This window comes from Cibotium barometz, chromosome 3, assembly GCF_041138505.1.
Source record: "Cibotium barometz isolate CiBa-2024 chromosome 3, ASM4113850v1, whole genome shotgun sequence".
Taxonomy (NCBI): domain Eukaryota; kingdom Viridiplantae; phylum Streptophyta; class Polypodiopsida; order Cyatheales; family Cibotiaceae; genus Cibotium; species Cibotium barometz.
Window position 1 is genome coordinate 32,280,330 of NC_141048.1, and position 12,591 is coordinate 32,292,920.

The following is a 12,591-nucleotide window of genomic DNA, read 5'->3' on the forward strand; positions in this document are numbered from 1 at the left end:
TCTAGGTGGTGCACTAGTGTTACGTCCCCCTAGTATGGTTCCCGAGCGTAGATGCATACGCTATTTTTAGCACATTGAAGTGTCCAGTTTTTGAATTTTATATATATATATATATATATATATATATATATATATAACCCTACCTAACCACTAAATGCAACTAACATGAATATGTGTGTAAATACATATTTTATTTTTATTTTCTTTTTTTACTAATTACACAAAAATACGAATTATGCTAAAAATACTAATTATGTAGATTACATTAATTATGCAAAAAAATACAAAAAATTAAAAAAAATACAGAATATGCAAAAAATGTGGACTCCTAAGAAAACACATAATTTATAGAATTTTTTTTTCTTTTCCTTTTTTTAAAATTATTTTAAATTATTTTAAATTATTTTATTATTTTACTTTTTATTATTTTACTTTTTATTTTTTATTTTTTTTATTTTTTTATTTTAAAAAATGCAAAAAACATGAAAATTGGTATGCAAAAATTACAAATTTTGAAAAATTAAAGATTAACCAAAAAAATAAAAATAAAAAATAAAAAATAAAATACTAACCTTATCTTATCGCCTGCGAATCATACGGCCACCTTATCGCCTTCGCCCTCGCTCTCTCTGCTGCGCCAGTGGTGCACTTCTCCTCCTCTGCTGACGCCTCCTCTGCTGCGTTCAGCTGGCCCTTCTCCTCCTAGCCCTTCACCGGCCGGCCACCTCTCCTTCGCCTTCGCCTTCGGCTCCTTACCCTATGCTGACTTCAGCGGGCCAAGCGGCCCTTCACTTCCTCTGCAGCACTGACGCCACCTCACCTTCTGCCAACAGCCACCTTCACCACCTCTGCTGCGGCCACCTTCGCTTCCACAGCTGCTTCCTGGCCCTTCTCACCTTCTGACCCCGCCGTCAACAACGCCTGGGCCTACGCCACTAACTTCGTGCCCGGCAAGTGAGCTCCGGCATGTGGTGATGGATGCGTTTCCATCGTGATTCGTGTGTGAAACATCTGATTCATTCTCCTCTTTGCTCTCTACATTGACTACTGCAGTTGAACTGCTAGTTAGCGTTGTCTTATTAGCCTTCTTTATCGTCGTGTAAGCTCCGTCGCTTTTGTACTTCTTTGAATGGAAAATCATGTGCCGATTGAGATTTAAAAAAACAAAACAAAAAAAAAACCCTGCGACCTTATCCGGCCCCTCCTCTCTCTTTGTAATCTACTTTTTCTCTTCTAATCACTAGCTCCGAGATTCCACACTCGTGCTAACCCTAAACCTAAAAACAAAAAGAATTAGTAGTAGTAATGCAAGCTTCTCAATTGGTTTTGAGTCTTCTCCCCGGCAGCGGTGCCAATGGAGAGACGGAAGACTCTTTACACTTGTAGCAAGAGTAGCATGATCCTCGTTTAGCTCAATCCAATGGGATTTGCATCCCTTTCGGAGCTAGGGATTCAACCCGTACCGATGCACGACGAAATCTTATCCACGAATGGAGAAAATGCTATGAACACCACTACCTTGACATAGACTTTACACACAAGCTCAATCTTGCCATAGCTTATTCACTCATCATCCCACTCATTCATGCATCCAATACAAGAAGAAGGCTAAGCTAATGCACACACAAGCTCAAGCACACTTCATTCTCAAGCACTTACTTCCCTAGCATGCACACAAACCTTGAAGCTTAATGGAACTTGAAATAAACATGCATTCTCATTCACTACTCAAGCAATGCCTTGCCCATGGATAAGCTACAAGCTATGGAGAAGCTTAAGCTTGAATCCACTACCACACAAAGCCTAATAGAGAATCCACAAGCATCAACAAAGAAGCATGTACACTAGAGAATAGAGATGAGAAGAGAGAAAAACATCATCTCATTGCATTGAATTAGAAGAGCATTGCTCATACCATAGTGTAGATGGGGAGAGAGAAGAGCTTGCACCTCTATGAACAAGAGGGAGAGCTAGTCTCAAGAGAGCTCAAGCATGAGTTTTGCCCAATGTGTCCATGAGCTCTCAAATGAGCCACTATTTATACCAAAACTCCTAAAACTCCCAAAACTTCCCATGTGGGATTATCCTCAAGCCCACTCCCACACTCACCTACAACTTGGAACTCTCTACAAGAGCCCTAAATAAGAATGTCAATTCTCTCCTTTTCCTGCTTCCATCTTTGTGTTGCATCCTTGCATTGATCACCACTCGTCACGCAACATTAATGGAGAGACGGAAGACTCTTTACACTTGTAGCAAGAGTAGCATGATCCTCGTTTAGCTCAATCCAATGGGATTTGCATCCCTTTCGGAGCTAGGGATTCAACCCGTACCGGTGCACGGAAGCTTATCCACGAATGGAGAAAATGCTATGAACACCACTACCTTGACATAGACTTTACACACAAGCTCAATCTTGCCATAGCTCATTCACTCATCATCCCACTCATTCATGCATCCAATACAAGAAGAAGGCTAAGCTAATGCACACACAAGCTCAAGCACACTTCATTCTCAAGCACTTACTTCCCTAGCATGCACACAAACCTTGAAGCTTAATGGAACTTGAAATAAACATGCATTCTCATTCACTACTCAAGCAATGCCTTGCCCATGGATAAGCTACAAGCTATGGAGAAGCTTAAGCTTGAATCCACTACCACACAAAGCCTAATAGAGAATCCACAAGCATCAACAAAGAAGCATGTACACTAGAGAATAGAGATGAGAAGAGAGAAAAACATCATCTCATTGCATTGAATTAGAAGAGCATTGCTCATACCATAGTGTAGACGGGGAGAGAGAAGAGCTTGCACCTCTATGAACAAGAGGGAGAGCTAGTCTTAAGAGAGCTCAAGCATGAGTTTTGCCCAATGTGCCCATGAGCTCTCAAATGAGCCACTATTTATACCAAAACTCCTAAAACTCCCAAAACTTCCCATGTGGGATTATCCTCAAGCCCACTCCCACACTCACCTACAACTTGGAACTCTCTACAAGAGCCCTAAATAAGAATGTCAACTCTCTCCTTTTCCTGCTTCCATCTTTGTGTTGCATCCTTGCATTGATCACCACTCGTCACGCAACATTCCACCATTAAGGCTCCAGGATTTAATTCTCCTCCTCAAGTACAAGTTACAAAGAAGAAAAGAAAGGAATGTTCTAAACAAATTACAAAAACAAACTACAAAGGAAGCCCAAGTTGCTATTTTATCCAAGAGAAGATCCCTCTTCCAACAAGTGGAGGCTTCATAACAATGTGAAAAGAGAGACGGTGCTACAAGTGTTAAGCCTATCAACACAATGTTGGATGCTATTGTAGAGAAAGAAGTGCAAACTCAAACTCGACCAAGCTTTGGACCATTGCCACTTTTTCTCCTTGGGGTACTGTAACAACTGAAGCCTTCAAGTAGAAGGGATCTATAGCTTCATCACCATCCCTATGTTGATAAAGATGAAGAAGAGAATGCCTCTTATTAGAAGGAGGATGAACCTATGTTCGTTTTTGTGAGAGCTAGAACAAAGATACTAACTTATGTATCCCCAATGGAGAACTTCTCATGGTTTAATAAATGCACCATGAGATAGACCTCAACTCTCGATAGGTACATCAATTAAAACTCTTGCTTACCTTGAGCATGACTGGAATCGATGGTGGTCTTTGTTTTATCATTACTAGGTATTTTTAGAAAGGGTATTCTTATTAGAGGTCAAAAGTCTTGTGGCAAAGTGTCAAAGGTGGATTATACATGGGAAGAGAGAGATGATGTTGTTTCTTTTATTGTTGACAATATGAACAAAATTAGAGAGTTTCTAGTGAGCCAAAATAGTCTTCTAGTGGGTTTTTATGGTCCTATTCAACTCACTTGTACCTTGGAAAAATATGACAATTTGTTAGTGAGCTTAGGAAGTTTCTTAATTCCAACTATTGCAGCCTCTAATGTTGTTAGCTAAGAGACCACCCCCAAGAGGCTCCAAGGACTTCTACTTATGAATCTCATGAACAAGGAAAAGGAGGACATCAAAGACAAGTTAAAAGGACTTCTATGTCTACAAGCTCTCGAGGTGAGAGGAAATCTCATAAAAATACCTATTCAAGAGAGAGGAGGATTGAGATTCTTCAAATGATAATAAGGAGCCTAACATTGTCACTCCTAGTGGGTGAGCTTGGCATAGGTGCACTCCCAACTTAGTAAAATAAAATAAGGGAGATAATTAAATAGCATAAACTTGTGCTTAATGATAGGATTTTAAACTTGCCATCAATGGAAAAGATACATCAACCACCTATTGATACACCATCTAGTAGAAGATCAATAGAGATTAAAGAACCTCACAAAGTATATATCAATAACCTTAAGCAGACAATGAAGGTAAATCCCCATGCCACAGTGGTTTTATTTATTGTTTGGATAGACCCTTAAGATTGTCCAAAAAAATAGCTTGAAAATGGCAGAATGTCAGAATTATAACTATTATGTCATTAGGGGTTCACACTATTGAAGCTAGGAGAGATATATTAAAGGAAATCTAAATAGTCCTTACTGTAGTATTATAAACTATAAAATCTATGCTGCTCTCATAGTTAAAGAGGTAAACCTTCTTGTATAGGATCATAATAACGACAATGACAAACGTGTAAAGATGTCATCTCAGGTTGAGAAAATCAGGGTTTTTCACCATGAGTTTGAGGAATATGTGGCACGACACTAAAAGGTCAATGGCATATTAAGAAGACAATGTCTTTTGGAGGTTGGGATTTTTGTGAAGAAAGAGGAGCTCTCACATGGACTCAGTAAGTATGATCCTTGATTTTAGCTTGCTTGCCTTGTATAGGACAAAATAGAATCTTTTCAATGTGAGAGAATAAATCTTTGAAAGAGTAGAAGACCTCTAAAAGGTTAAATGACTCTAGTGGCTTGGCTAAAAGTCATGGGTAAGAAGGCAGATACATCAATTGAATACCTTGTGGAAGACATGAAGCTTAATCCATGGCAAGCAGTTCAAGAAGTGAAGGATTAGGCACTGCTAGTTTATGTCTTATAAGTTATCATGTGTCATTTCAAAAGAGCTATCTTTGATGAAATGTCTTTGAGGCTACAGAAGTAAGTAAAGTTTTTAGTTCTACATTTTTTATCTTCTTTATGTAAATGAATTATTTTATTGTCTTAAATGTGGCTTACAGCTATAACGTTAATATAAAGATGCAAAAAGGTCATGATAAAAACTAAACTGCGCCACTTGGGATGACGTACATGCACATAGTATTCCCAGTCTAGCTCTCATGCAATTTTAAAAGATTTTTTCTTATCCTATATTCTTTTGTTTATATTAAAGATTTAAATGTGATGGTATGTTAGTACTGGTGTCATGTTTTAAGAAACTAGCCACTTAATATTATATTCTTGTGTATTAACTTTTTAACAATAGAAGTGTATTAACTTTTTAACAGTAGAAGCCTCCAACTAAAAAAGGCAACAAGTCACTCTTTCAAGAGAAATCAGAGTGGCCACAAAACTAGCCACTTAATATTATATTCTTGTGTATTAACTTTTTAACAATAGAAGCCTCCAACTAAAAAAGGCAACAAGTCACTCTTTCAAGAGGAATCCGAGTGGCCACAAAACTTTCTTGTGCACCTTGAAAGAGCTCTGCAAGAGAAAGCTAGACGCCATCTAAGAAATGCTGCTCCAACCAAAGGAGATGAAATTGAAGAGTTTTATCTTCCTGGATAAGAAAGTAAAGCAGCATCCTATAAAGTGATTTGTGGGGAGGTAAATAATCTTCAAAATATCATTCCAAAGAAAGACTACAGGTTCCGTATGGTTTTAATATGAGTGGTTCTACAAATGATGAGAGAGCATATACCTATCAATGAATTTAAGTGATGTTTTAAGACTAGTTGTTATTAGTTCATGTGTGAAAGCACCCAAATCCAAATCGCTTGCATTTGTTAGGGCCGCTACTAGTGATCTGCTCACGCTGCTTGAGATGTGTGTTACCTGTAGGGGGCTGGGATCACACAACTTTGGTAGAGGCCTTGGTGGTGGAGCTGGGTTGAGATACTACTTTTGCTATGGATTGCTCGATTTGTTAATTTCGTATGATGCACAAACAACCGTCAAGTTAGAGCTCAGGTGTTGTTGTTGATTGCTGAGCTCAATAGTGAGCTGCCCCTTTTGCATATGCAGAAGCTGCTAAGTTAAGTCCCTATGGTTGTTGATGCTAATAAGTATGGCTTCCACCATAGCCATAGCTTTGTTCTTTGCTCACACCACACACTCCATTCAAGAGGGGGACAATGATTGTGGGCCACGTAGATGTTTCTTCCCAGACACATGTGAACGGGCCCTCCTAAGGTGCCATACCTAGAATCTAGATTCTAGATCTATTCATGATTGTGGACCACGTAGATGTTTCTTCCCAGACACATGTGAACGGGCCCTCCTAAGGTGCCATACCTAGAATCTAGATTCTAGATCTATTCATGTACATAGATCGTTTTGGTCTCGAGTCCCAATAAGGGGGTTTCACAACCATCCACCCAAGAAATCCAAGGGGTGCTCGGAAAAAGGGATGTCAATTCACACAGGCGGACGGACAGAGTATAAAGTAAAATCAGGAGGGCCCTATCACATGCTGAGTGGTAAAGGTGAAGGGTGGGAATTCACGGACAACTTTCCTTCCGGCCTCTACACGCTGCCAATTTTTTTGAGTAATGCGTCCTTGATGTGTAAAGCGCCGTACACGGATTGGTCCAAGTAGAATAGTGCCCCTTCCTTGCATTTTTGGGCGGATGGTTGTGAAGCCCCCCCTAAAGAGCCATGCTAGTCTGCTAGGAATGCTCAATGCTAGTCTCTAGGAACGTAAACTTGTGCCTCAAACGGCAAAAAACTGTAGCAATCAAAATTATGTTTTGTTTTTTTTTCTTTGGCTTGTTTTGGACGCAAACTGTGGAAACAGCCGTTGAGGGAAAGGGATAGCATGAGGCCTACGTGTAGAGATGTGAGGCGTGCGATGGGGATCGACGGTAGAGATGAGAAAACCGTTCGAAACGTTCATATTTGAAATTCCTAAAAAAAAAACAACCCCTTATGAAAACTACCCCCTCTTCACTGCTCCTCCTTCCACACAACGCTTCTACACTTGCGCTTCTTGCCATTTCTGCGTTTGCTGTTAGCGATTAATTCAGCACAGTCGTCAGTTCTCTGCTCTCATGTCATCAAAACGCAGAAGTAGCAGCCGCTTAGCTCGATTTCCTTTACAATTACTTCCTTGACACCCCCTTCAACTCCCCTGCAATAAGCTTCGCCACATAACACAGACAATGGTTTCGTCTCCCGCTTCGTCCCTATCCATTGCAGGTGGTGGTGGGCGTTCCTTTGCCAGCATCGCCAGCCCTCGAGGCCAGCCCAGCCCTCGCCAACAACCCGCCCTCTCCTCTCCTGTGTGTAGCGCCAATGGCCGCCGTACCTCCAGTGGCCGCTACCTCCCCGTCTCGCAGGACGACAACGAGCAAGGAGAAGAAGTCACCTCGCAGCTCAATTACACAGTCCATATCCCTCCTACACCCGACAATCGCCCCATGTCCTGCACTCCCTCTGTCCAGCAGCAACAGCAGCAGCAGCTCCGTGGAGATGGCGCCTCCTCCACACCCGTCCTGCCGATCAAATGCCGCCAGGAGTTTGTCTCCAACACCATTTTTACCGGAGGCTTCCAAAGCATGACTCGAGGCCACGTAATGGAAAAGATGCTGGAGAGTGAGTCGGACAATCCGGCTACTGCGTGCTCCAAAGGCCCATCTGTCTGTGAGATCCCGGGCTGCGACGGCAAGGTCATGTGCAATGAGAGAGGAGAAGATGTGGCGCCCTGCGAGTGCGGGTACGCAATCTGCAGGGATTGCTACATGGAAGCTCTGGAAGCCGGGTCGGTCTGCGTGGGCTGCAAGCATTCTTACAAGGCTGTTGATCCGGAGCAACAGCAGCTCGGCCATCGCCATGGCGACGAAGACGACGAGGAGGAGGAGTCGGACCAGTTTCAGATGCCGCCGCTCTCCAAAGAGCAGGCCTTCGAGCGGCGCCTGTCATTGCTCAAATCATTCAAGGGCAATAACCCGCCGTTGCTCATGGGCAAGCACATGTCGGAGTTCGACCACGCCCGCTGGCTATTCGAGACTAAAGGCACCTATGGCTACGGCAACGCCGTCTGGCCAAAAGATGGGGCTTATCTTGGAGGCGGAAACGCTCCGCCCGACTTCGACAAAGGGCGCCGCCGCCCTCTCTCCCGAAAGAAGGCCGTCTCTGCTGGAATTTTGAGTCCATACAGGTGAAGGCTTTGTCGTTGCTTGTTAATTTCGGTCGAAGCTTGCGTCGCCCCTTACAATGAGTTGGGAAAACCTTGCGCTTTCGCGCAAGCTTTACTTTCGACGGGAATTATGCATTGACTGACGGAGTTCTTTGAATTTGCAGGATGCTGGTGTTCTTCCGCCTGGCTGCCCTCTGCCTTTTCCTCACTTGGCGCATCCGACACCCAAATAAAGAAGCGATGTGGCTTTGGGGAATGTCCATCGTCTGCGAGATTTGGTTCGCTTTCTCTTGGGTTCTCGACCAGCTGCCGAAGCTGGCCCCTGTCAATCGCACCACCGACCTTACCGTCCTATCGGAGAAATTCGAGTGTCCAACTCCGTTGAACCCCAAAGGAAGGTCGGACCTGCCCGGCATGGACGTCTTCGTTTCAACGGCAGACCCGGAGAAAGAGCCCCCGCTTGTCACTGCCAACACCGTTCTCTCCATATTAGCAGTGCAATATCCCGTGGAAAAGCTTGCTTGCTACTTATCCGACGACGGTGGTGCGCTGCTGAGTTTCGAAGCCCTGGCGGAAGCGGCCAGCTTTGCAAGAATTTGGGTGCCGTTCTGCCGGAAGCACAACATTGAGCCGCGCAATCCTGAGAGCTACTTCCAGACAAAAGGGGATCCTACAAAGAACAAGGTGAGGACCGATTTTGTGAGGGACAGGAGGAGGGTGAAGAGGGAGTATGATGAATTCAAGGTCAGGATCAATGGGCTGCCGGAATCGATCAGGAGAAGGTCGGATGCTTACAATGCCCATGAAGAGATCCGAGCGAAGAGGGCGCAGGTCGAGATGGGGGCTGATCCAACGGGGCAGGTGAAGATTGAAAAGGCAACTTGGATGGCAGACGGAACACACTGGCCGGGAACATGGGCGACAGCAGCGAAGGATCACAGCAGGGGAGATCATGCCGGTGTGATTCAGGTAAGAAAAGGCGGTAACTGGGCAATAAAACCCACGGCAGTAAGCTATAATTTGTCAAAAAATTATGTTGGACAGTGCCTGTCTCCTGATTTCCGTCCGTTTGTGCAGGTCATGCTCACCCCGCCTACAAGCGAGCCCCTGTTCGGCAACGCAGAAGACATCCTTCTGGATACGACGGGCGTAGATATACGGCTGCCAATGCTGGTCTACGTTTCCCGCGAGAAGCGACCGGGCTACGACCACAACAAGAAGGCGGGCGCTATGAACGCCTTGGTGCGCACTAGTGCCATCATGTCGAACGGGCCCTTCATTCTTAACCTCGACTGTGACCACTATGTCTATAACTCTCTGGCGTTGAGGGAGGGCATGTGCTTCATGATGGACAGAGGGGGGGACCGCATCTGCTACGTACAGTTCCCGCAGCGCTTCGAGGGCGTAGACCCAAATGACCGTTACGCCAATCACAATACCGTCTTCTTTGATGTCAACATGCGGGCGCTGGACGGCGTACAGGGTCCGATGTACGTAGGTACCGGCTGCGTATTCCGGCGAGTGGCGCTCTACGGCTTCGACCCGCCCCGGACGACGGAGAACGGCGGTTGCTGCGGGCGGCGTAAAACGAAGGTGGAGTGCAAACGGTGGTTGCGGCGACGCGGCGACGTCTCTTTGGCTGAGGTGGAGGGAGAGAACGAGGACTTGGAGGCTCAGCTGCTGCCACGCAAGTTCGGCAGCTCTACCACTCTTGCGGCATCAATCCCTGTGGCGGAGCTCGAGGCTCGCCCGCTGGCGGACTACGCCGGCAACGTCAACGGCCGTCCGTCGGGCTTGCTTACGGCGCCCCGCGAGCCTCTCGACGCAGGCACAGTAGCGGAGGCTATCAACGTCATCTCTTGCTGGTACGAGGAGAAAACGGAGTGGGGGCTGAGCGTGGGGTGGATCTACGGCTCCGTCACAGAGGACGTCGTCACCGGCTACCGGATGCACGACAGGGGCTGGCGCTCTGTCTACTGTGTCACCAAGCGCGACGCCTTCCGGGGGACAGCACCCATCAACCTCACCGACCGCCTGCACCAGGTGCTTCGCTGGGCTACCGGCTCCGTCGAAATCTTCTTCTCGCGCAACAACGCTCTCTTCGGCTCCCGCCGCCTGAAGCCGCTGCAGAGAGTGGCCTATCTCAACGTGGGTCTGTACCCCTTCACCAGCATATTCCTTATTGTCTACTGCTTCCTTCCGGCGCTCTCGCTAGTGAGCAACCAATTCATTGTACAGAGCCTGGGGCTCACCTTTCTGATCTTCCTGCTGGCCATCACCGTCTCCATGTGCCTGCTGGCCCTGCTGGAGATCAAGTGGTCCGGCATCACCCTCCACGACTGGTGGCGAAACGAGCAGTTCTGGCTTACAGGCGGCACGTCTGCCCACCTGGCCGCCGTCATGCAGGGCCTCCTCAAGGTCATCGCCGGCGTCGACATCAATTTCACACTCACGGCGAAGGCGGCTACACCTGATGATGCCGCCGACGAGTTTGCAGAGCTCTATGTCGTTCGATGGTCTGCACTTATGATTCCTCCTCTCACTATCATCATGACCAACACCATCGCTATTGCCATCGCCATTGGGCGCACAGTCTACAGCCGTTACCCTGACTGGAGCAAGCTGCTGGGAGGCATCTTCTTCAGCGTGTGGGTGCTTGCCCATCTCTATCCCTTCTCCAAGGGCCTCATGGGCCGCAAGCGACGGACGCCCACCATTGTGTTCGTGTGGTCGGGCTTACTTGCCATAATCATCTCGCTCATGTGGGTCTCCATCTCCTCCCCCTCGACCTCCGGTGGGGGCTTGCAGATCCAACCCTTCCAGTTCCCTTGAATTACTGCTGGCAATAGCGACAATCACTTTTTTGAACGTTATGCCCAATGTTGATAGTAGTTCTATTGCTTGCTTAAGTGCTGTTGGTAATAGCAGAAAATGGTAGAACTACCTAGCAGCCAATGTTGGCGGTAGTGACAGAAAATGGTAGAACTACCTAGCAGCCTGTAGTATCAGAAAATGGTAGAACTAGCTAGCAGCAAATGTTGGTTTGTAGTAGCAGACAATGGTAGAACTCGCTAGCAGCAAATGTTGGTGGTAGGGTAGCAGCAGCTGCTGTGATGCTAGTGCAGCAAACCTTCCTTTACTGTATTCTTTGTACCCAGCAAGATTGCTTGCTCTTTGCCTTATTTGTATCAATTTCAACTTGCAGTTTATATAATTCAGATCGTAATCACCAGTGACTTGAATGATACTAGTATGCAAACACTCTTCCTAAAGGAATTTCTTGTGTGTTATGAGAGTGGTTAGTTAAAAGAGAGAGCGCGCTTATTGAGAGTCGTTAAAAGTGGTCATTATAGAAGAGAGTCGTTAAAAGTGGTCATTACAAGGATAGGGTCCTAGTCAAAATATAAAAGAGAAGTACCGGTAGGTGGTATTGAATAGGAAAGAGAGTATAATAAAGTTAAGAATTAAAGAGAGACAACTAATGATTTCATTGTCAAAATGAGCAACAAGTTGTTCAAGGAACTTACTAATGTGTAGTGTAGAGGTGTGATGGGCATGTGTATCAAGGGCAAATGAAACATTTCTTAATTTATGTGCACATTTTCTTGACTTTCTTAATTTTTGCAAAAGATTCACAAAAGCTTAACAAAACTTCTTTAGCAATTGAGATGACCTTGCTGCCTCTTGTAGCACCTCACACAACCATCCATATTTGGGTTAAATAAAGGGCCTCTCATCTGAGTGAGAAGGTGTACTATAAATGTCACTTGATGACTATAGTCCTTACAATCGCTTGTGCTTTTGTTACGTAGCTATACTGCAGGTTGAGTGCAGTAGGCGATGGCATTTTTTTAGTTGTGTTGATAGCATTTTTCTGTTATGAAGACTCAACAACGCGGCAGGCGATGGCATTTCTTTTCAGTTGTGGCGATGGCTTTTTTCTATTCTGCAGACTCAATAGCTGCTCTTATCGTAGGGTCAGATCTAGTTTTGCAGTGGTCATTTCCATGGTGCAGGCTAAGCAAGCAAGCTTAGCGTTTAACAGCCCGATTTGAGGCATTTAAATGGAGGTAATTGAGTTCTATTGTAAATTTTTGGCTTCAAAATCAGATTATGCAATTATATTCCCAACTTTGCATGTGATGTTCCAACAAAAGAAAGTGAAGGAAAGTCCTTTGTTATCTAGGAGAGATTAGCCACTAAAGGTAAACAAATGCCTGCTTTTTTACTGTTTACAGGATGCTTGACTGGACAAAACTGGGCACCTTGATCTTGCAACCACCCTAG

The 12,591-nt window shown here is 45.2% G+C and overlaps 1 protein-coding gene across 1 annotated transcript; it reads left to right on the forward strand.

The window, feature by feature from the left end:
- Positions 1–7,105: 7,105 nt before the first annotated feature.
- Positions 7,106–11,518, forward strand: LOC147639965 (cellulose synthase-like protein D3). Its single transcript, XM_086775687.1, has 3 exons — positions 7,106–8,325; positions 8,469–9,273; positions 9,382–11,518. The coding sequence occupies exons 1-3, from the start codon at positions 7,328–7,330 to the stop codon at positions 11,134–11,136; spliced, it is 3,558 nt and encodes a 1,185-aa protein (XP_086631813.1). The 5' UTR covers positions 7,106–7,327; the 3' UTR covers positions 11,137–11,518.
- Positions 11,519–12,591: the final 1,073 nt, after the last annotated feature.